General features: G+C 41.8%; 2 protein-coding genes across 6 annotated transcripts in view; one reads left to right on the top strand and one right to left on the bottom strand.

Annotated features, from left to right (window-relative positions):
* The window catches only part of LOC139405608 (RNA polymerase II elongation factor ELL2-like), a 54,141-nt gene extending 48,990 nt beyond the window's left edge, over positions 1-5,151 (bottom strand). For both annotated transcript variants that reach the window (XR_011633891.1, XM_071148020.1), the window contains exon 1: positions 5,010-5,151. Coding sequence is in view for 1 of the 2 variants with exons in the window: in XM_071148020.1 (XP_071004121.1) it covers positions 5,010-5,147 (138 nt within the window). In the remaining variant the exon portion in view is untranslated. The remainder of the gene's footprint in view (positions 1-5,009) is intronic.
* Positions 3,999-25,049, top strand: part of LOC139405645 (peptidyl-prolyl cis-trans isomerase FKBP8-like) — a 53,427-nt gene continuing 32,376 nt past the window's right edge. Inside the window, exons 1-5 of one of the 4 annotated variants that reach the window (XM_071148078.1) lie at positions 3,999-4,085; positions 5,110-5,160; positions 7,699-8,135; positions 8,529-8,698; positions 9,058-9,146. In XM_071148078.1, coding sequence (XP_071004179.1) covers positions 7,703-8,135; positions 8,529-8,698; positions 9,058-9,146 — 692 coding nt within the window. In that variant the 5' untranslated portion in view covers positions 3,999-4,085; positions 5,110-5,160; positions 7,699-7,702. Of the gene's footprint in view, positions 4,086-5,109; positions 5,161-7,273; positions 7,396-7,535; positions 8,136-8,528; positions 8,699-9,057; positions 9,147-25,049 lie in introns of those variants that run through there. The other 3 variants (XM_071148070.1, XM_071148084.1, XM_071148064.1) reach the window with 3 other exon arrangements.

Genomic DNA, 25,049 nt, shown 5'->3' with positions numbered 1-25,049 from the left:
CCGCCATTGATAATGACAGACCCTGGCCATGACCCCACTCTCTGGGGGGGGGGGGGGGGGGGTTGTGATATGCAAAAAAACAAATATCCAGAAATAGGACAAAATATAAGCCCCCATATTATATTAAAAAAAACAACATTTGGGGAATGTGTGTATACAATCTGATGTTATACTAGGGAAATTGTGTTTGTATCTAGGGCTGACAGTGAAGACCTGTGAATAGCAGAATCAACATCCTCTGGATAATCAAAACAGTTGCTTTGTGAGAAGGTGTTAACCGTTGAAGGAGTGGGCCGGTGTGCTGAATGAGGAATATGATCAGGGCTCTAAAGTCCACCCCTTTTGGTCACATATGCTCCAAAATATTTTTTCTGCAAGAACTGCCATTTTAGTTAAATAAAAAAAAATGCTAGGTAGTTAGCCAGCTCTAGGTCGGCTGTACCTCCGCCAAATCTCCAGTATTTCTCATTTTTTTCTCTAGTTTGTTCTCCATCTTCTTTAAAAAAAAAAATGGTAAGCCAACATGTCAGCACTTTTATTTCTATGACTGATCAAAACTAGTTCTCATGGCTCTCTCATGTCCCTCTGCAGCAGATGAGCAACTTGAGTATTTTGGCAAGGAATTTGTTTGGAGCATCGAATTGCAATAAAATGCCAGTATCGAATCGCAATACATAATTGTATCGGCACCTAAGTATCGTGATAATATCTTGTCGTTAGGTACCTGGCATTTTCCAGCCCTAATTATTAGAGAGAAACTAATTGTTCAAAAGATATGGCCTACATGTAGGTGCTCCATGTTTTATTTTGCACAGTGGTGGGCCGCATTTACACATTCATAAGCCATGTCGCAGGTCGTTCTAAAACTATTCCTGGGCCGCTGACCATTCGTTTACACCTGGTTCGGTTAGCTAGCTGACAACAATAGGAAAAGTGTGCTTTTACACAATGCAGAAACCTAATATTCCACAAATGACTAATTTCATTAATAGGTATGTGTATCAACATTTTAGGTTATAATTAACAATGTCTAAAGGGTTTTTCGTTTCTAAGGCACAGCGTGTGCTTCAAAAAAATAGCTGGAGTTCATATAGGCTTTATCTCAATCAATGTAAAAATCTGCAAATCTTATTTAGCTAGCTTTTGTTATCAGTAGTTGCTGTGATTTTTTTAACTACACCATATTCAGAAGATTAACCAGCTGGCTAGGCTGTGGCTGGTGCTGGACTTTTCATAAGCATTTAGGGAAAACACAGATGGAAACCAGTATCTTTGACTTCGTCACTTGTCGTCTCCAAAATTTGGGCATTTTCCATAAATTGTGGCCACGAATCCGCCACAGAAACAGTAATAAGATGAAGCTCGTTATGGATAACTACTGAAAGGTTTAGAGACATGCGTTTTTCTACATTGCAATGGACACGGTGCAACCTTTGTTGCCTGGTAAGTGGACTGAGAAGACATTCTCATTTACAGCAACAACCTGGGTAATAGTTACAGGGAATATAGGCTGCTGGCAGGATTTGGCTGCAGTATAGCAAAGCCAAATCAGCCCGTGCTCATGGTTCTCACAGAGGAAGTGAAATGATAGGCTACTATGACTTTGCCCATGATGCACTCCGCAAATCACATGTAACAACACCCTGAGCGCATCAGACACAAAACACCAATACAAATGTAACAGCACAACAACAACAAAATTCATAAACATGTTCCTTCAAATGTCTTTCACAGGTGCCTTTTCATTACAGGACAGACACTTCTAGTTTCTAGCTGCACCAATCAAAGCAGTGGAGCGTGTAGTGAAGTAAAAAACATTTATCTTGACGGGGGGGGGGGGGGGGGGGGCAGATATGCAAAATGCAACTATGAAAATTACTATAATTTTTAAAGTAGCACTGCAAAAACATTAGTTTACATCCCCTGTTTTAATTTGCTCCACGGCTTAGGTGGCCAAGTGGACTCAAGGCTGTTTGGCTCAGCTCAGTCGCAAAGAGGAAGAACTTTGCAGCTGTTTTTGATTAAGAAACAATGCCATGCTCAGGGGTGGTAAGGAAACACACAACAATGACACGGATTTCTACAAAATGTCCCACTTCGGATTTCCCATTTCAATTCCAAATTAGCGCAACTGGCTGCAAGATGGCCCTATTATTCATTTTACATCGTTTGTCATCTTATGCCCAAATGTAATGTATTCAGCTGGCAATATCTCATGTCCTCCATGGACCGGCTCGTACACAAAACATCCCCCTGCAAAAGGGTCAGTTTCCTCAACTCGAGTTATGGCTCGTCAGTGGGAGAAAATATTTCTGCTGTCTTCAGAAAAAAAAGACATTTTCCACAACCGTTTTTGGATTTTCCGTCAACTTCCGGATGTTGCACGCCACGTCAGTCTGTTGTTCACTTCTGGCTGAGCTTGCACCACAACATCAGGAAGTAGCATCACCTAGCACGGTGATGGAAAATAGTGTTTTATTAGACAATACTAATATTTTCCTCGTTTTTCCTCCCACCGACAAACCATTAAATCAAGTAAATGAGGAAACCGATGCACCTTTAAAGCCTGAATGGAGGCTGTTGTGTAACCATCACTCCTGTGTTCCAATGGCACGTTGTTAGCTAATCCAAGTTTATCATAAAAAAAAGGCTAATTGATCATTAGAAAACCCTTTTGCAATTATGTTAACACAGCTGAAAACTGTTGTTCTGATTAAAGAAGCAATAAAACTGGTCTTCTTTAGACTAGTTGAGTATCTGGACCATCAGCATTTGTGGGTTCGATTACAGGCTCAAAATGGCCAGAAACAAATAACTTTCTTCTGAAACATGTCAGTCTATTCTTATTCTGAGAAATGAAGGCTATTCCATGTGAGAAATTGCCAAGAAACTGAAAATCTGGTACAAAGCGGTGTACTACTCCCTTCACAGAACAGAGCAAACTAAAAAATGTGGCTGTTGACGGATGAGTCCTGGTCTCAATTGTACTGGGAAGATGGCAGACAGCGTAGCGTGTATGGCGTCATGTGGGTGAGCGGTTTACTGATGTCAACGTTGTGAACAGTGTGCCCCGTGGTGGTGGGGTTATGGTATGGGCAGGTATAAGCTGCGGACAATGAACACAATTGCATTTTATCAATGGCAATTTGAATGCAGAGATATACCCTGACGATATTCTGAGGCCCATTGCCATGGCCGCCATCACCTTATGTTTCAGCATGATAATGCACGGCCCCATGTCGCAAGGATCTGTACAAAATTCCTGGAAGCTGAAAATGTCCCAGTTCTTCCATGGCCTGCATACTCACATTACATGTCCCCCATTGAGCACTTTTGGGATGCTCTGGATCGATGTGTATGACAGCGTGTTCCAGTTCCCGCCAGCAACTTTACACAGCCATTGAGGAGGAGTGGAACAACATTCTACAGGTCACAATCAACAGCCTGATCAACTTTATGCTGAGGAAATGTGCCACACCAGATACTGACTTGTTTCCTAATCCACGCCCCTACCTTTTTTTAAAGGTATCCTGTGACCAACAGATGCGTATCTGTATTCCCAATGACTTGATTTCAATTGATTGATTTCCTTATATGAACTGTAAATCTTTGAAATTGTTGCATGATGCGTTTATATTTTTGTTCTGTGTAAGTGCACGCACATGACACTTTGGCAAAAAAGATAGCTTTATAATATCGGAGTTGCGCCTGTTCACACGAGTATCTGCATTCTCATTGTCTAGAATGGTCCCACCGTATCTTGTCTCCTTCCGCCTGCCTTACATCTTTGAGGACATGTATTTTCATTGTTAGAGGGACTATCTTTTCAATATAATAGAAACTATTTGGCCGTGGGCTTTGAACAGAGCACTTGGCTCAATCACGCTCGTGAGACCAGCCCGGTTCCAAAACAACTGCAATCACCTTTCACCCGAAGTAAACTCCTCCCACCAGCGTTACTGGGGCCAGATAATCGAATCCCCTCACTGCACAAAAGCACAGCAACAAAACTGCCCTGCCACCTCCACCCAATAGCAACAAGAGACTCCAGGGTTGGGGTGACAAGTTTTCATGTCCTAAATAAGGTATTTATTTCTCACCAAATACACCACGTTTAGAATAGATATCCTTTGGAAATTTGAGTAATTTAGAAACGCTTACACATTATCCATGTCACATTGGCATATTGCTATTAGGCTAGGCCTACACATTTTTCTAAATGACAAACTGCAACATGTTATCAGAAACCATAATAGGTAATGTAGGCTGTTACTTTTGAAAGTAACACCATTGCTGGATAGATTAAAGCCTACTTTCGATGGCCTACATTTATGCTACATTCAAGCTAAGAATTAAAATGTTAATTATTGTTATATTTAGAGCCTAAATATGGTGGCTATGTCGCCATGATCTGTCTCAGAGACTATCCCAATGTTAAAAAGTAGACTACAAAAGTTATGAAACGACAATGTAGTTAGGCGCTTTATGCCAACATATCACGATCATTTAAAATACCTGCATTAATTGTTAGTTTCTCAATTACGAATAGATAGCCCAAACATGAAGTCTGTCTGAAGGAATATAAAATATGTTTACTTTAAAACACCAATGGATCACATACATACGCTAATATTCTACACAACAAACATGCATCACACAAATTACATCTCATTCTTTTTAGCGAAATCTGTGGCATTTTCCAAGCAATTTTAAAACAACCTCAAATTGTGTATTGGATGCTATGGCATTATTTCTATGAAGTCCCATATAATCAAGCAACCATAGCCTACTTAAACGGAACGCTTTCCCATCGACCAATAAAGCGTACACCTACCTATACAGTGCAAGCACAAGGAAGTGTACAATCACCACATAGGCTACTGTGTCGCTGACACTTTTGGAACTTTTTACCCCAGTGGTCTACCTCTTTTCACTGAGATTAGACTAGTCGGAGGAGTATCCAAACAAACACCTGCGCGATAGTAAATAAAGAATTGTCTAGGACTTACCTTCAGATTCTGATAGGCTTCAAGCGTTCGAATGGCGGTATCGGTTAGCTTGACGTGAAATAGAGTTTTATTTTGAGCTTTCTTGTTGATTTTTGCACAGGAGAGCCCATACCGATGCTCCTGTCTCAGCGCTGCCATGACTTCAACTGGGGTAAATTGGCGACATTCTCATTGAAACGTCACTAGGACCTAGGAGGAGTTTACATTGCCTGCGTTGCGGTGATCACGTCACACACACACACACACACACACACACACACACACACACACACACACACACACACACACACACACACACACACACACACACACACACACACACACACACACACACACACACACACACACAAATGGTTAATTTGCATGTCTTTGAATGTCTTTGTTTTGATATTATAATAACAATGTCATACAACATGTTTGCATAATAATCCTTCTCAGTTGTTTTCTACTAAATGAGAGGGAAAAACATATTGAAGAATTGCTTGTGACAGATGTTTTTGTTTGTTATGCATCTATTGTGAATATTAATCATAATCATTGTTATTACTATATTGCATAAAGTGAAATATATCATATAATCTCCTTTTTGTGTAGCCTAATACAGATAACTATGTTTATAACCAATGTTCTAATTCATTCTACAGCCCTGGGGTCATAACAAATAAAAACATTATTATATATTTTTTTCAACTACAAAAATAGCTGATCAGCTGGGCCGATCCCCTGCTCCTAGACAGATAAGGTGAAACAGACAGTGATGAAAAACTAGGAAATTTGGGTTAATTAAAAGGTGTAATCCCTAACAGACAAGATGCTTGGGCAGTGGTTAAGGAGATCTATCACAGCACTAATGGAGTCTTTTTACTTGTCATATGGCCATTTGAGGTTCTCTATGACTATCTGAACCAGACTATCAACAACACATGCCTCACAGCAAATGTACAGTACATAGCCTAGTGCAGTATGTTGTCTTTGGCAATAATGTGAGAGGAGATAATGAATTCAGACCCCAGAGATTATCACTGTGAATGTTCTTGTCGGTTGTAGCTACTATGTGGGACAATATACCTCAGGAGATTTAACAACCCAAATCCAAACTCTCAAGTGATGGTATTACGGAATTGTAGAATGCAAGTGTGGCTCTTGCTCAGCTGTGTATTAGTCTAATAAGGGTCTTTTCAGTAAATGTCTCTAAGCTGTTTTGCAGTGCTACAGTATTAAGGGTGTTGTGGATAAAACAGAGGGGGATCATCAAACCATATGTAGGTGCAATTAGAAAGCCTTGTTCATGTTGCATTTCCACACGTATGTTAGTACTTTTGGTTCCCTTTTCCTGTTGCGACATGACCAGAAACAACAATGACACACACACACACACACACACACACACACACACAAACTCAAACAAGAAAATGTAATAACTGTATAAAATGAATGCAAGATCTCAGTTCATGTATCCTTGTTAAGATAACAAATACTTTATATTATGTTGACACAGTGCCAGGGGATACCTGACAGACGCTCCAAAATCATGAACGCAAAAACATTATGTTTGTGTCACTGTTTAAAAACCAAAGCTGTTTTCATTTAAATTGTGAGTGCATTTTGAATTGAGGGATGGTTTATGATTACATGGGTTGTGGTCGTATATTCTGATCTTGGTTGAATTTGCAATTCAATGAGTTATTAAGCTAATACACTCTATGAGACACAGTGTGTAGTCATTATAGTACTGAGGCCTGTCTTGTCTGGAAAGTGTTGCTTACTGGCTCCTGTTCCACAGAAAGTATGTGGTAAACCTAGAAAAACCTGTTTGGTTTTCAGAAATGTATTACCCTCAGATCACATCAGATGATAATAATATCTAGTTTGTGCCACACACATGTTGCTGTGATTGTTTTCCCCTTCAAACGTATAACAAGATTAAAAGGTGTGGAAGTGCATACATTGTTGATTATTAGTATATAAAGGGAAATCCACTCGACTCAATCTAGCACTCAATGTCTCACATAGGTCATCAGGGCCATCCTAGGAACGTTGGGTCTCTGTCCTAACACTTGACTACTTAAAAAGGGAAAATAAGATCTCGCGCCACAGAATAAGACAGAACTACGTCCAAGACAGCAGTCCCTAAGATCTTATTGGTGGAAAGCATTCATGGAAACTGCATTATGGGGCAGCGCGATGAAGTCATTAAGAAGCTTACAGACGTTCTGCCAGATTAGATGTTGCTCTCCTAATCCTACAGATTACAGTCACGCAAGCCTGCTGACCGAGTGTGCTTCGTTGTGTTGTACAATTTCTTTGCATTGATAATTTCTTGTTGCTCCTAACTCTCTGGAATATGTAGGCTATCAAGGAGTAACAGGATTGAGAGGAGGTTAAGGTGAGACTGTATAGCTCTAGTTGATAAAACAAGGCACTGGTAACATCTATTGATGCAACCGGGATTGTCTAGTTATGGATGTTTTTAAATTGGATTTAACAACAGTTTATGTGAATGTTTGGTTTTCATAAAAACTACAGACTGTCTCTAATGGATGAAGGCGCATCTCAGCTGTAACTAGACCGAGCAACTGCTTCCACACTACAGAACCAACCAGCCAGGCAGGCAGTGTGGGGAGAGATAGGTGGAGAAGGATCATCTCTTTGGGAGGCTTTCACAGATGGTGTCCCTTGCTCCCTGTAGTGAGATGGAGACAGAACCCTGCCCTGGAATGCAAGAGAAGCGGGTGGTGGAGACCAATGAGCCAGTGTTGAAGAAGGCCTACACAGTCCCTGGTGACAATGAAAGTCAGGAGGAGAAGGAACTGTTCCATGGGCTTCAGCAGGAAGACAAGGAACCCCATGGGGAGGGAGACCCCAGGATAGACAGCCAGGGTGGAGGGAAGGAGGGCACTACGTTAAACCAGCTCCCTATGTCTGAGATTACAGAGATCCCCTGTGTGGAAGAGAGGAAGCTGAAGACCCCCAGTTTTGTGAAGACAGTGCGGTTCAGTGAGACAGAGTCTGTGGAGGACAGAGAGAACTCGGAGGAGGTTCTCTTCCCAGACCATGAGATGGTGCAGTGGACCTCCTCCAGCTTCGAGGAGCTGTTCCTGGCTGAGGACTGGGAGAACATCACAGGTATGATACTCAATCAATACTGTCACGTCAAAGTTTTTTAGGAATGATGAAATATTGAAATGGTTGTTGAAGCAATATTGCTCTCATGGTAAACGTTTTTGTTCTATTGTTTGTCAATTATTGTGGCACTGCCTGTAATTTGCTTGCCAACAAATTCTACAGACATTGGAAGTTATGTGGGGTATTGTCTATGTAATTCATTGAATTCTATTTAGTCAAACACTGGCATGTAAGGGCTTCTGAAACGTTATTACACAACATTATGCCCTTTCCTAATAGTTGTTTTGTCTCCAAGTGTCTGTTGATCAACAACAAGCAGATTAACCCCAACCTCCTTCCTCCCTCTTTCTCTCCCCCTCTGTCTGTCCATCCCTCGCTCCCTCCTTTCCCCAGATGATCGGCTGTTGAGGAAGAAGGTGCTGGTGCCTGGCCCCCAGCAAGCTGAGCACCCAGCCTGGGGTCAGGAGGTCACAGTCAAAATGCAGGGAGTGCTGGAGGACAGGACTGTGGTGGAGAAGGACCCTAAACTGGTGTTCGTCATCGGAGAGGGAGATGTAAACCAGGTGGGCCCTACAGACATTCTGACTGACGACAGGGCAGGTTCCAGCACACCTGTCCTCCACCCTGTCACACACACCTGCACCTGCTAAACATAACACAGGGTTGGCCTGCTCCTTCAGATAATCTACATGTGATATATACAGTATAGGTTGCAGTATAGCCACAACACAACAGCATTGTAAGTTATGTATTGGTATTCTATGTGGCTATAAGGTTTCAATGTATGCCATCGTAACACTAGACATTTGAGGTAAGTTAATCACTCTTCATTAATAGATTTTCATAATTATTATCTAATGTGTGCAAATAAAGTATTAACAGTGAGAGATCTGTGGATAATACAGTGCTGTTTGACACACAGGCCCTGGAGGAGTGTGCCATAGCCATGCAGCAGGACGAGATCGCATTACTGCTGGCAGATTCACAGTACACCTATGGACTTCTGGGAAGGTAAACACCGCTGGGAGAAAAACACATTCATGATCCACAGCACCACTGTAGGGCAAAGACACAATCACAACACTAACAAAACGAAGATATTGGTTAAATTAAACTTGAGTCCTGCCCTCCTCCGATCTATAAGGAGGTTGTGTTATGGGGGTGAGGGTGTAAAAAACCCAAAATTGATTTGGCCATCTATCACCCCTCATTTCAAAAAAGTAATGTGACATATATCATCACACTAAGGAACTGAGTCCTATTGTACCTGTTGATCAGAGTGTGGCGGTCCCAAGTAGCCTGACTAATGAACCACAACCCGGAGCAGATGGCCCCCTCCAAACACCATTCACACATGGCTAGAGGCCTCTACCCTCCCTCCCACCCTATGGTAAAGACACCACTCAAATGACAGCCAATGGCTTGGATTTACAACCCATGCCCCGTTAATGAGCCATTGCATGCATAGAAGCATGCATAGAATTGAACACATTGACACCTGTGGTTCTGACACAATGATACTTCACATGCAATGTTTACTTCAACATGTTGCTGTAACGTGATCCTTACTCTGCAAATTACCACTTGATTTGCAAAAAACATATATATTACATTTTTTAAGCAGTTCACCAGCTGTAAATTCAGACATTTGCCGTATGTCATGCTACCTTTTTCCAAAGTATACATTAATGTTGTTCATGCACAGGCATATAACGGTGTGTTTCTAACAGGTAAACAAAACTGGATAAAGCTCATGAATAGAGTGTCATGTCACACAACATGTTTAATCTCCCACACAGATGACCAAATCATGTTGTTTAGGATCTTCCTCTGGATATTGACATTCAACCCAATGGAGCTAATCAAGATTTGACAATATTTTTGGACAAAACAGCATGAAGATAATACAGCTGTCCTATATGCAAAGAGTTATCCGTTGCACTCTATTTGCATTGTATAGTTTACATCCCAAAATATAGCTGTTTCAGAGGATCCAGGGGCAAGGGTGTCCTCCGACTGTGGCATGTGTCTGTGTGGTCTTTTATTTTTTGCCAGAGCCTGATGCAGTGTGATGAGCATGCAGTGCACGTCTTGGCCTCGATGTGTGGTCCTATTCTATGTGTGAGGTCTTGTTAGTATTGAGTTTGTGGAGCTCTAGAAAGTAGTTGTTCAATTCTGTTTTAGCAGAGAGAGGGGTGAAAGGAAGGTGATCCTCTGAGGAAAATCTCTACCTCTGTCTGTTCCTGAGGTGAGTCCCCTGGTCTGTTCCTGAGGTGAGTCACCTGGTCTGCGTGTAGACAGAGAGAGCTAGAGAGGCCAGGCAAGCAAGCAGGCAGGAGCTCAGTTAATGATTGTTTTGCTGCATCTGGTTAAGGCTGTGTACTGTGGAGTCAAATTTAGCCCTTCCCCTGAGGTAGTCCTCCTGGGCACCATGCCAGCTCCTAAAAGGGTGGTGACAAAGCTGTTTAAGTAACTTCTCCCTGCTGTGATGTCCAACAATGAAAGACAGCTAGTGGTGTCTCAGAGAGACTTCCGAAAATATTACAAAAGGAGTCACATAAATGAAACAAGGTGCCGTTGTACAGTGCTTTTTATACCATGATGTGATTCAAAGACAGTAATACCACTGATATTTTAAGATGGAATAACAACTACATTTAAAAAAAAAAAATAGCATGCAAAATAATGTCATTGCCCTCTCCCCATCCTCTAATGGATACATTGATTGAAACTGTCGGTCGCCTGTTGCAGACAGCGGCACTGTCTCTGCTGAGAGCACTTCATAGCTATTTGTCTGAACATTTTGCTTCCCCGCTGATTCGCTGGTAGGGATGCACCGTGGCGTGTTGTGGGTTTGCTGCTGCATCTGATCCTAAAATACTTGGTCTGTTAGGATTATTTGACTGATGATGTTACAGTATGTTAGGATGTGGCCAATGAAACCCCTGGAACGGTCTCCATGAGCAACAGTTTACCTGGTTCCATATCTCAGACAGGCTGGTGAAAGGTTTACAGGATAAATCAAGTGTAAAGCACAGTGATGTTTGTGTTGCCAGGAATGAGCCATGGAACAAGGCAATAAAGAAGTGACTCCATCATCATAGCCATCTCTGACACAAGTAACATACGCCAAAAGCATCCAGGTATTTCCAGGGAGATACAGACTGGACTCTGTCATTCACCACATCCTAATCATAAACCCATGGAGAGCAACATCTGTGGATCTGTGCTCAGGGCCAAGATCAACACAGTCGGAAAGTCCTAGGGGGGGGAGGGGCAACACCCCCTCAGCTCCTCATTGACCCAAAGTCAACAACATAAAACATGTGCACTGACAGCTGTTGTGAGTCTTTGCAAATATTAGGAAAGTTTATACAATTAATTTTGGGTCCTGCCTGACTACTTGACACCTATGTTATTTGACATCTGTACAAAACACTATGAATTCCTAACTTTAATATAACTTTTGTACTAGAAAAAGGGTTACACTGTGTCAGGATTGCGAGCGGAAGTTGTTTTAGAAAGTCCTATTCAATAGAACCTTATGTCCCAGCAGGGACTCTAGTATCATTTTTTGGCAGATATTTGTTTTCTTGGCAGTGATGAAAGCAATGTTAATGATGCATGTTAGAGAGAGCGGTGTTTATTTTCTAGGATATTTGGACATATTCTAATAATTCTAATAACACAAACATTCTAATAATTAACACACCTCAGAGGGCTTGGTCTAGTCAAACCAAAGTCTGATTTAAGGCGCTGTATAATAGCCAAAGGGTGATGAATTCTATCCATTTCAATTCAAATAACTTGTATTTCCTGACAACATAGCGGCAGAGAAGACAAAAACAAGCAATCTATGCAACCACGGACTATATACACTGAATGTAGAAAACATTATGGACATCTTTCCATGACATAGACTGACTAGGTGAATCCAGGTGATGTCACTTATTAAATCCACTTCAATCAGTTTAGATGAAGGGGAGGAGACAGTGTAAAGAATCATTTTTATGCCTTGAGACATTTGAGACATGGATTGTGTATGTGTGTCATTCAGAGGGTGAATGGGCAAGACAAAAAGAGTCAAGTGCATTTGAATAGGTTATGGTAGTAGGTGCCAGGCGCATCGGTTTGTTTGAAGAACTGCAAAGCTGCTGGGTTTTTCATGCTCAACAGTTTCCTGTGTGTATCAAGAATGGTCCACCACCCAAAGGACATCCAGCCAACTTGACACAACTGTGGGAAACATTGGTCAACATGGTCCAGAATCCGGGTGGAATGCTTTCGACACCTAGGGTCCATTCGCCGACAAATTGAGGCTGTTTTGAGGGAAAAAGGTAGAGGGGATGGGGGGGTGCAACTCATTATTAGGAAGGAGTTTTTAATATTTTGTACACTCAGTGTACTGTATATACAAATAAGAATAAGAACTTAAAAAGTTCAGGAGTTTGATGAATGTTGGCACAAAACTAGAAACTGCCCTCTTAAACTTGTATGCCAGAGATATACTTCTGCAACCGGGGGGTAGGGGGCTATACTGGTCATGGAGTGTGTGCATAATGTCCAAGGCTATTTGTTCCCCCTTCTTCCTCACTCGTTTTTTATAGATGTCACTGAGGGCTTCCTGGCTTTCTCCAATGACCTTCCTTCCCACTGATTTTCATAACCTTGTTCAATTGGTTCTGACTAGTGTTCCCTAGAGCAGGGGTATTCAACCGGGGGTCTGCGGCAACCTAGGGGTCTGCAGAGGTACTTCAGGGGGTCTGGCAAAATAATATACACTACATGTCCTCTGTTGCAACACTCACTACTGAGTTCCAAACTGCCTCTGCAAGCAACGTCAGCACAATAACTGTTCATTGGGAGCTTCATGAAATATGTTTCCATGGCCGGGCAGCCGCACACAAGTGTAAGATCATGCAAGGCGTCGGCTGGAGTGGAGTAAAGCTCGCCTCCATTGGAGCAGTGGAAATGCTTTCAATCTGGGTGTGATAAATCTGGCAGTCCGATGGACTAATCTGGATTTGTCGGATGCCAGGAGAAAGCTCCCTGCCCCAATGCATAGTGCCAACTTTAAAGTTTGGTGGAGGAAGAATAATGGTCTGAGGCTGTTTTTCGTAGTTCGGGCTAGGCCCCTTATTTCCAGTGAAGTGAAATCTTAACGCTATAGCATACAATGACATTCTTGACAATTATGTGCCACCAACTTTGTGGCAACAGTTTGGGGAAGGCCCTTTCCTGTTTCAGCATGACAATTCCCCTGTGCACAATGCAAGGTCCATACAGAAATGTTTTGTCAAGATCGGTGTGGAAGAACTTGACTGACCTGCACAGAGCCCTGACCTCAACCACATCGAACACTTTTGGGATGAATTGGAACGTGAGTGCTCAACCTCACTAATGCTCTTGTGGTTGAATGGAATCAAGTCCCAGAAGCAATGTTCCAACATGTAGTGAAAAGCCTTCCCAGAATAGTGGAGGCTGTTATAGCAGCAAAGAGGGGACCAAATCCATATTAATGGCCATGATTTTGGAATGAGATGTTCGATGAGCAGGTTTCTATATACTTTTGGTCATGTATTGTTAATATACAGTACCAGTCAAAAATTTGGACACTCCTAATCATGCAAGGGTTTTTATGTATTTTTACTATTTTCTACATTGTATAACTTAAGGAAAAGTGTTAAACAAATAAATCTATTTTATATTTGAGATTCTTCAAAGTAGCCACTTTTTTGCCTTAACAGCTTTGTACACGTTTGGCATTCTCTCACCCAGCTTCATGAGGTAGTCACCTGGAATGCATTTCAATTAACAGGTGTGCCTTCAAAGTGAATTTGAGGAATTTCTTTCCTTTTTAATGCATTTGAGCCAATCAGTTGTGTTGTGACAAGGTAGGGTTGGTATACAGAAGATAGCCCTATTTGGTAAAATACCAAGTCCATATTATGGCAAGAACAGCTCAAAAAAGGAAAGAGAAACGACAGTCCACCATTACTTTAAGACATGAATGTCAGTCAATCAGGAACAATTCAAGAACTTGGAAAGTTTATTCAAGTGCAGTCGCAAAAACCATCAAGCTATGATGAAACTGGCTCTCATGAGGACCGCCACAGGAAAGGAAGACCCAGAGTTATCTCTGCTGCAAAGGATACATTCATTAGAGTTATCGGCCTCAGGAATTGCAGCCCAAATAAATGGTTCACAGAGTTCAAGTAACAGACACATCTCAACATCATCTGTTCAGACGGGACTGCGTGAATCAGGCCTTCATGGTCAAATTGCTGCAACAAAAAAAAAACATTACTAAAAAGGACATCAATAAGAAGAGGAGACTTGCTTGAGCCAAGAAACACAAGCAATGGACATCTGGAAATCTGTCTTTTGGTCTGATGAGTCCAAATTTGAGATGTTTGGTTCTAACCGCCGTGTCTTTGTGAGACGCGGAGAAGGTGAACCTATGATCTCCGCATGTGTGGTTCCCACCGTGAAGCATGGAGGAGGAGGTGTGATGGTGTAGGGGGTGCTTTGCTGGTGACACGGTCTGTGATTTATTTAGAATTCAAGGCGCACTTAACCAACATGGCTACCAAGGCATTCTGCAGCGATACGCCATCCCATCTGGTTTGCGTTAAGGGTGGCTATTATTTGTTTTTCAACAGGACAATGACCCAATACACCTCCAGGCTCTGTAAAAGCTATTTGACCAAGAAGCGCAGTGATGAAGTGCTCCATCAGATGAGCTGGCCTCCAGAGTGAAGGAAAAACAGCCTACAAGTGCTCCGCATATGTGGGAACTCCTTCAAGACTGTTGGAAAAGCATTTCTCATGAAGCTGGTTGAGAGAATGCCAAGAGTGTGTAAAGCTGTCAAAGGCAAAGGGTGGCTACTTTGAAGAGTCTAAAATATATTTTGATTTGTTTAACACTTTTTTGGTTACTACATGATTCCATATGTGTTATTTCATAGTTTGTCTTCACTATTATTCTACAAAGTAGAAAATGGTAAAAAATAAAGAATAACCCTTAAATGAGTAGCTGTGTCCAAATGTTTTACTGGTACTGTATATAAAATAAGGGAATCATTTTTGTAAGATGTTTTTATGAATATCACTAGCAACAACAGAATACATATATTTTAAATTACATACCTACAGTAGAAAAGAGGATAATATATTATTTCTAATATCTGACATAGGCTTTCAGAAAGCATCCGTGAGTATGCTACCAGTTTGGTAAGTGCCGCTGGCTGCTGGTAAGCTTTCTTGACTTGGACATACATTTTTGCCAACACATTGCGAACCTTAGTTTAACCAGCTAAACAGCTGCTCTTAGTGAAAATGTGTTTGGAGTTACCTTTCTAGTTAACTCTAACGTAGCCTATTTTCTCTTCCAATTGTAATGTGGGGATGTCAAAATAATGAAATACTATCTACCAAATCTATTCATTTTAAAATGTTGATTACTTCTCCTTGCCATTATCCTTCACCTGATGATAAGACATGACAAGATATTTGTTTGTTTATTGATAAAGTCCCTGGGCGAAAAAAGGTTGAAGACCCCTGCCCTACAGCACCAAACCACCCCACAAATTAAACCATAGGATGGATTGTATAAAGCATTCATAAAATGCTTGGAGTATGGATTGGTGTATATTAAACTTCTTAGTTTCCATAAAATGAACAGCCGTTGTTGACATTTAGAGTGAATCTGTTCGGTGTTCGTTTTTTTAAACTCATACAGAATAAGGGATTACCACATTCAAAACCTGAGACCCGCAAAGGAAAAGTGGAGATATGGTTGAGGATTCACAGATGGCTATCATGATCAGAATTCTGCAAGGAGCAAAGCAAACTAGTTTGTCCCAAGAGATGAGGTGAGGAATATCTCCTGCATTGACCTCAGGGAGCCACTGGAGCATGGGGATGAAAACGGCACTGACCAGTTAGTTGGGGTGGGGCTGAAGCTTGTCTAAAGTTTGGGGGTGTTCATCTATAGATTGAATGTTCACCTACCTTGAGGCATGGTTAAATAGCAATGATTGGTCAGTTAGTTGTTTAAAGTGCCACCCACAGTAAGCATAATGGTTTGATAGTGTCTATTTGCTGAATTGTCTCATTTGGAAGATAAGAAAATTATACATTCTGTTCCGTTTCTTTATTTACCCAGAAAACACAGGTAATTTGCATACCACTCCAATTTGCATACCGCCCCAACATATCCACACTGCCCTCACCCACTTGGACAAGAGGAATACCTATGTAAGAATGCTGTTTATTGATTACAGCTTAGCATTCAACATCATAGTCCCCTCCAAGCTCATCACCAAGGTCAGGACCCTGGGATTGAACACCTACCTCTGCAACTGGATCCAGGACTTCCTGACGGGCCGCCCCCAGGTGATGATGGTAGGCAACAACACATCCGCCACGCTGACCATCAACATGGGAGCCCCTCAGGGGTGTGTGTTTAGTCTCCTCCTGTACTTAGTGTTCATCCATGACTGCACGGCCTCGCACGACTCCAACACCAAGTTGGCTGGCAACGTGATGGTGACAGGACTGATCACAGCGACGATGAAGCAGCCTAAAGGGAGAAGTTCAGAAACCTGGCAGTGTGGTGCTAGGACAGCAACCTCCTCTCTCAATGTCAACAAGACAAAAAGGAGCTCATCGTGGACAACAGGAAATGCAGGGGCGAGCGGTACACATGCACCAAATCTGGAACCTGCCCAGCTTCTACCCCCAATCCATAATACTGCTAAATAGCTAATCAAATGGCTACGGGACTACCTGCATTGACCCTTCTTTGTACTAACTCTATACACACACACACACACACACACACACACACACACACACACACACACACACACACACACGCTGCTGCTACTGTTTATTATCTATCCTGTTGCCTAGTCACATTACCCCTACCTATATATACACATAGCTACCTCAATTACCTCGTACCTCTGCACATCGACTCGGCACTGGTACTCCCTGTATATAGACATGTTATTTTGACACTTATTCACTGTGTATTTATTCCTCGTATCACTTCTGAGACACACCAACATCCAGCAGAGAATGTACCTGCTTAACGTAACAGTGACATTCTTAGAAGAAAAGAGAGCATGCGGACAACGTGAGCCACAAACCACCACCATGTGAGAGGGCATGAACTCTGGGTTGTGATGAATGACTTGTCTAATGAGTGAGGGTATCTGTGCGTGTTGCTATTCTCAATGAAAATGTAGAATGTTCAATTGTTATATGACACATACACACACACGGCATATGACACACACACACACCCACTTTGTGTGAAAGTCTGTTTGCAACAGGGATATGAATCGACACATCCAGCCCTGGTGACTCCCATCCTTTCCCAAGCTTTGAGAAAGACCAGAACAACAGGAGAAAAGAACTGGCCACAGCTTGTTCTCTGGCATTAATAACAATAGACTCAGCTGTCCAATTGGGTCTAGTCCCAAGATTTGAATGGTAGTAGTTTTTCAAATCCATAGCCACAAGTACAGCCAGTAATAGTCACATTTGGTAAAACATTAATTCACAACATTAATTCACCTCTGGTACTTACACTGTAATACTAACTTGGTGCAGTCGAGAAGCAATGCTCTGAGTGTGTGTTTGTCCATGTATGTATTTGTGTGAATGCGTGTGTGTGTGTCTGTCTTATGCTCAACCCAGTGTGATTGTAAAATGATATGACCCAGAACATACTTCTGCTTTACGTTTGGAACACTGGTAAGAGGATATGTATTGGAATAGTGTACTACAGTAAATCTCTCACGGAAATGGTCTGCTTATAAACGTTCCTGCATGCGTGTGCATGTATGTGTACGTGTGTCTGGCAGAAAGGCCCATTAGATTAAATGAGCTGTCTGCCGTGACGCATCATCCCAGAGATGCATCATCCCAGAGATGCGTAAACAGGGCTGACCACAGAGGGGAACGTGTGATCGAGGAGAGGCTCTCTGAACCCAAGATAGAGTGTGACTCACTCCCCATCGTGACATCAACAACTACACTACCAGGGTCAAAATCAAGTTCTGACACCACCCGAGCCATCATGGATGACTTAAAATAATAAACCAGTTTTACAAACATAATTAAACATGTTCAGAAGGGTTTAGCAAGCTAAACCGTGGTCAATAGGGGCAATGACTAAAGACAGGGAGTAGGGTGGATCATTTTCTGCTGAAAATGTCCTTGTATGAGGTGATGTCATTCATTGACGGCCTAGAATTATTGTAGCATGATTTTTCAGGAAACCTGAAATTGAACTTGTGTATGTGCAGTCAAATATCTGAGAAGTTAGAATTTTCGGACTGTGTTTGTAGTTTTCCTGGCATAGGAGCAGCAGGCAGACATGAGGCCACACCCAGCTGTCATGCAGCAGGAGCATGCTGTTTAGCACAGACAACAACAACACACACACACGTGCGCAATATTATATCTGTACAGTCTTCAGGTCAGCAGCAAGACTCAAATATAACAGGTTTAGTGAGGGGAATATAGAACAATATTAGAATTAATAAAATATACATTAAGTTTATCAGGGGCGCAACTTTGGTTTTAGAAGTGGGGGGGAAATATATATACACACACATATTTATATATACACAGTTGAAGTCGGAAGTTTACATACACCTTAGCCAAATACATTTAAACTCAGTTTTTCACAATTCCTGACATTTAATCAGAGTAAAAATCCCCAGTCTTAGGTCAGTTAGGATCACCACTTTATTTTAAGAATGTGAAATGTCAGAATAATAAGAGAGAGGATGATTTATTTCAGCTGTTATTTCTTTCATCACATTCCCAGTGGGTCAGGAGTTTACATACACTCAATTAGTATTTGGTAGCGTCACCTTTAAATTGTTGAACTTGGGTCAAACGTTTTGGGTAGCCTTCCACAAGCTTCCCACAATGAGTTGGGTGAATTTTGGTCTATTCCTCCTGACAGAGCTGGTGTAACTAAGTCAGGTTTGTAGGCCTCCTTGCTTGCACATGCTTTTTCAGTTCTGCCCACACATTTTCTATAGGATTGAGGTCAGGGCTTTGTGATGGCCACTCCAATACCTTGACTTTGTTGTCCTTAAGCCATTTTGCAACAACTTTGGAAGTATGCTTGGGGTCATTGTCCATTTGGAAGACCCATTTGCGACCAAGCTTTAACTTCCTGACTGATGTCTTGAGATGTTGCTTTAATATATCCACATAATTTTCCTGCCTCATAATTTTGTGAAGTGCACCAGTCCCTCCTGCAGCAAAGCACACCCACAACATGATGTTGCCACCCCTGTAATCCGTGGTTGGGATGGTGTTTTTCGGCTTGCAAGCCTCCCCCTTTTTCCTCCAAACCTAACGATGATCGTTATGGACAAACAGTTCTATTTTTGTTTCATCAGGCCATAGGACATTTCTCCAAAAAGTACGATCTTTGTCCCCATGTGCAGTTGCAAACCGTAGTCTGGCTTTTTTATGGTGGTTTTGGAGCAGTGGCTTCTTCCTTGCTGAGTGACCTTTCAGGTTATGTCGATATAGGACTCATTTTACTGTGGATATGGATACTTTTGTACCTGTTTCCTCCAGAATCTTCACAAGGTCCTTTGCTGTTGTTCTGGGATTGATTTGCACTTTAAGCACCAAAGTACGTTCATCTCTAGGAGACAGAACACGTCTCCTTCCTGAGCGGTATGACGGCTGCATGTCCCATGGTGTTTATACTTGCATGCTATTGTTTGTACAGATGAACGTGGTAGCTTCAGGCGACTTGTGGAGGTCTACAATTATTTTTCTGAGGTCTTGGCTGATTTCTTTTGATTTTACCCATGATGTCAAGCAAAGAGGCACTGCGTTTGAAGGTAGGCCTTGAAATACATCCACAGGTACACCTCCAATTGACTCAAATGATGTCAATTAGCCTATCAGAATCTTCTAAAGCCATGACATCACTTTCTGGAATTTTCCAAGTTGTTTAAAGGCACAGTCAACTCAGTGTATGTAACCTTATGACCCACTGGAATTGTGGTACAGTGAATTATAAGTGAAATAATCTGTCTGTAAACAATTGTTGGAAATATTACTTGTCTTGCACAAAGTAGATGTCCTAGCCAACTTGCCAAAACTATAGTTTGTTCACAAGACACTTGTGGAGTGGTTGAAAAACGAGTTTTAATGACTCCAACCTAAGTGTATGTAAACTTCTGACTTCAACTGTGTGTGTGTGTGTGTGTGTGTATATATATATATATATATATATATATATATATAGCAGACATTTGTTGTTGCAATGCATGCAGGTCAACCAAACAACTATATAGAGTGTGACTCTATATATATATATATATACACACACATTTGTTTTTTTAATTCAGTCAGATACACTCCAAACTCCCTACCTGACCTCTTGGAGGAATTTGCACACGGTTGCCTCATTCTGTATCACATTCCAATGCTATAACAAAAGTGCAATTTCAAAATGTGGGGGGACATGTCTCCCCGTCCCCAGTGAAAGTTGCATCCCTGGTTTTTATACCCCTTTTACTTTTGTTTTCGTCAAGGCTAGTTGTTTGGTTGACCTGCATGCATTGCAACAACAAATGTCTGCTGTCAGGCTGTGTGTGACCTCTGCATGTGCTCGCTGGATGTTTATCTTTTAGACTTCTTGCTAGCAGCAAACCCCACACTTATCGCTCCCATCGACACAGCCCACATTGTAATACGATACTGCCTTGGAACAGGTCAACTTCTGCTCTTTATTTCTGGAATCTGTGGTGAGAGGATATTTACTGGGATACTACATCTCAGTGAGTGGAATCTCTCAAGATAGTTCAGTTTCTGTGAGAAGAGTTTTCCAAGTTAGTGAGAGTTTTAAGTTAAGCTGTTTTGTGCTTGACTGACCAAAACGTATTCACTTGTGCCTGCATCAGACAACCGACACAGTTTAATTGTTGTTGTTAAAATGGCAACATGATATATTGATGATTCTTTAGTTTAGACCATGCTTTTTTAGCCACGATGTTGATAGTAAGAGCTGGGGTCATTTTGAAAGTATGTCACATGAATCCTTCACGGTACCATTAAAATAATTACTTGTTTCTCGTAATATAAACATGCTCTGCTATTAAGCTGTTTTACATTGTTAAAGTATAGTATTGTCTGGATGGGTGCCAGATAAAGGAGATAGACAGTCTGCTGCTCTCCTGCTGACCCACTGTTAAATAAACCCTCCCCTTTATCTTCACAGTTTAATAGCCAGTTAGAGATAGGCAGTCCACAGTATCAAAACAAGCTGTTTGGACTGAAGCACAAAGAGAATATTATTTTTCTGCTTCAGTTATTGAAAGACCTTTTTAGTCCATTGTTACACTCGCCCCAGCATGTTGGGTCTACACGGCCATGTGGCGGTGCATCATTGTTACACTCGCCCCAGCATGTTGGGTCTACACGGCCATGTGGCGGTGCATCATTGTTACACTCGCCCCAGAATATTGGGTCTACACGGCCATGTGGCGGTGCATCATTGTTACACTCGCCCTAGCATGTTGGGTCTACACGGCCATGTGGCGGTGCATCATTGTTACACTCGCCCCAGCATGTTGGGTCTACACGGCCATGTGGCGGTGCATCATTGTTACACTCGCCCCAGCATGTTGGGTCTACGCGGCCATGTGGCGGTGCATCATTGAGAGCGACATGCATAGGAAACACGCGGAGGTGCACACGTGAGGTAGCACTCCACCTCTAATCAAGCCTAGCTACCTGCTTCTCCTCGCCTCTCTGTGCCGTTCTCTCCCCAACGCATAGCCAATAAGGGAAGGAGATTACTGGTGCATGGCAGAGAATAGAGGAGCACATGAGGCGCAAGGATCAAATCTGCCACATCCACAGGAACCTGATGTCCTCTCCAGGCACAGATGAATATGTATCAGGACCCCAGACATTCTCCACTATGGTTGAGGCTGGGGGAGGTCTGGGCTCTGGGGGATACAAATAATGATTTGAAACTTGAGGGCGTTATATTTTTTTCCTCCCTGGTTGCTTTTGAACTGTTTTCTTAAATCGCAAAATACACTTCTACTCTTGCACAAAAGTTAAGAAAAGTGAGAGAGGTCCACACAGACTAGCTAGCCCCGAAGTGCTACACCCTTTAGCACTTGAAAAGTAATTGCGATATGTCTGTGTATTGATTAAGGCCAAGACACCTAAAGTGTGTAACGAGAGGACATGTATTCTCTGCCGTTCCTCTGTGTTCATAGCTGGTTTCCATCCACCTTGTTGTTCTCCATACATAGTAAGTGTTTAACAGACTTCGTTTCTGGGACTCTTTCACTCCAGGGCCACCCTGCTTCTCTCCTAATTTGTGGTCCACCCATGTCAACTGTTATTATACTCTTACATATAATTTAAGGCATGGCTATCAACCCCCTCCCCAGAATGCTCCCTTCTCATAATCTGCCCTTAGCTAGACCCTTTTGTGATAACAGACACGTAGTTGCTGGGCAACTCATAAACACACCCACTACATGACTTTTCTGTTTGTAGCACCATTATAGTGGAAGCAGATGGGAAAGTGTGTGACCAGCTGTTGTTAGCAAGAGAGAGCGACACAGAAAAACATGCACACACACGCACATACACACAGTAGGAGCTCTGGGCAAGTCCTGGCACTCTGGTCTGTATTTAATAGCTATAGCATGTTGACTGTGTCACACACTAGAGTCTATATGCAGACACAGTCAACATGCAGAGAATGACCCAGTGATGTGAGCTGTTTGTGTGTCTCTGGCAGTACAGTGTGAAATGGGAGGCAGGGAGCCAGAGAGGTATACTCATGGCAGAGCAGCCAGTGCCACGGGGGGCCCCCCTCCGTCAGTGAGGACGTGGAGTTGGGGTGACTCATCATGTGAGACGTCAGCGCTTCGTCACCAGCCGTCTGCATCTGCAAAGCAGTCAATCACTGAATCTCTGTGCTCACACTAACAAAATACCTTCAATGGGCTTTCTATCTCCTTAATTCATCACTAGCAGGCTCCATCTTACTTGTGTGATTATAACACTAAACCTATATTTTTAAGATTAGTTCAGTAGGTCTTAATTATCACAACCAGAATTGTCTTAATAATAGTGATACAATAATGAGTATTTCAGTGTCGAACAGCACAGGGCACAATATGTATGTTTGTATTGTGTAAAATACCTGAGTCTATATGGTAAAGAAGACGTATGATAATTATCTTTTGTATGCTCAGTTAAATGACTACACCTTTCTCCTAATTGCATGTGAGGCTTTCTCTCTGATGAGTATAATCCAGTGCCATTGCCCCTGGTCAAGTAAAGTCAAGTCCTTTCTCCTCCTGTCTAATGACTGATGCTCTGGGTCTCATCCCTCCTCATGGTGATGATCTGAAGGAGAGAGTGTGAAGAATGGGATGGGCCAATGGCAGTGCTATATTAAGTGTCCAAGATGTGTAGCTAGAGTTGCAAAGCTACCAGTAATTTACTGAAGTTGCCAGAATCTTTAATAATTAACAGGTAATATGGTAACTTTGGTAATTTATACTTGAATAACTTTAAATAAAATCTATTCATATGCAATGCCTTCAGAAAGAACTCACACCCCTTGACTTTTTCCACATTTTGTGTTAAAATGTATTCTTTTTTAACGGTCTACACAAGATACTCTAATGTCAAAGTGGAAGATTATTTTAAAAAGATAAAAAAGAAACACTAATATACAGTATCTTGATTAGATATGTATTCAACCCCCTAAGTCAGTATACAAGTCCAAGCCAAAAGTTGACACACCTAAATCATTCAAGGTTTTTAATTTATTTTACTATTTTCGACACTGTAGAATAATAGTGAAGACATCAAAACTATGAAATAACACATATGGAATCATGTGTGTTATTAAACAAATCAAAATATATTTTAGATTCTTCAAAGTAGCCACCCTAGACTGTGTCACCAGCAAAGCACCCCCACACCTCCTCCTCCATGCTTCACGGTGGGAACCACACATGCAGAGATCTGTTCACCTACTCTGCATCTCACAAAGACACGGCGGTTGGAACCAAAAATCTCAAATCTGGATTCATCAGACCAACGGAGAGATTCCCACCCTTCTAATATCCATTGCTTGTGTTTCCTGGCCCAAACAAGTCTCTTGTTCTTATTGGTTTCCTTTAGATGTGGTTTCTTTGCAGGATTTCGACCATGATGGCCTGATTCACGCAGTCTACTCTGAATAGTTGATGTATCTGTTTCTTGAACTCTGTGAAGCATTTATTTGGGCTGCAATCTAAAGGTGGAGTTAACTCAAACGTATCCTCTGCAGCAGAGGTAACTGGGTCTTCCTTTCCTGTGGTAGTTCTCATGAGAGCCAGTTTCATCCAGGCGTTTAATGGTTTTTACGAGTGCACTTGAAGATACTTTCCAAGTTCTTTACATTTTCCAGATTAAGACGTGAAGGTCAGTCAAAGTAATAATAGACTGTCGTTTGTTTGCTTATTCGAGCTGCTCTTGCCATAATTTGGAAATAGGGCTATCTTCTGTTTACCACCCCTACCTTGTCACAACACAGCTGATTGGCTCAAATGCATTAAGAAGGAAAGAAATTCCACAAATTAACTTAAGGCACACCTGTTAATTGAAATGCATTCTAGGTGACTACCACATGAAGCTGTTTGAGAGAATGCCAAACGTGTGCAAAGCTGTCATCAAGGCTGCTTTGACACATTTTGTAAAACAGTTTTTTGGTTACTACTTGATTCGATGTGTTATTTCATAGTATAGTGAAGACATTAAAACTATGTAGAAAATAGAAGAAATAAAGGTGTTAAACTGCAATGGTATTCACTAAGTTGGTTTATATTTAAGATATTT

The sequence above is a fragment of the Oncorhynchus clarkii genome, chromosome 1 (assembly GCF_045791955.1).
Source record: "Oncorhynchus clarkii lewisi isolate Uvic-CL-2024 chromosome 1, UVic_Ocla_1.0, whole genome shotgun sequence".
Taxonomy (NCBI): Eukaryota; Metazoa; Chordata; class Actinopteri; order Salmoniformes; family Salmonidae; genus Oncorhynchus; species Oncorhynchus clarkii.
This window is presented reverse-complemented; position numbering and strand designations above follow the sequence as displayed.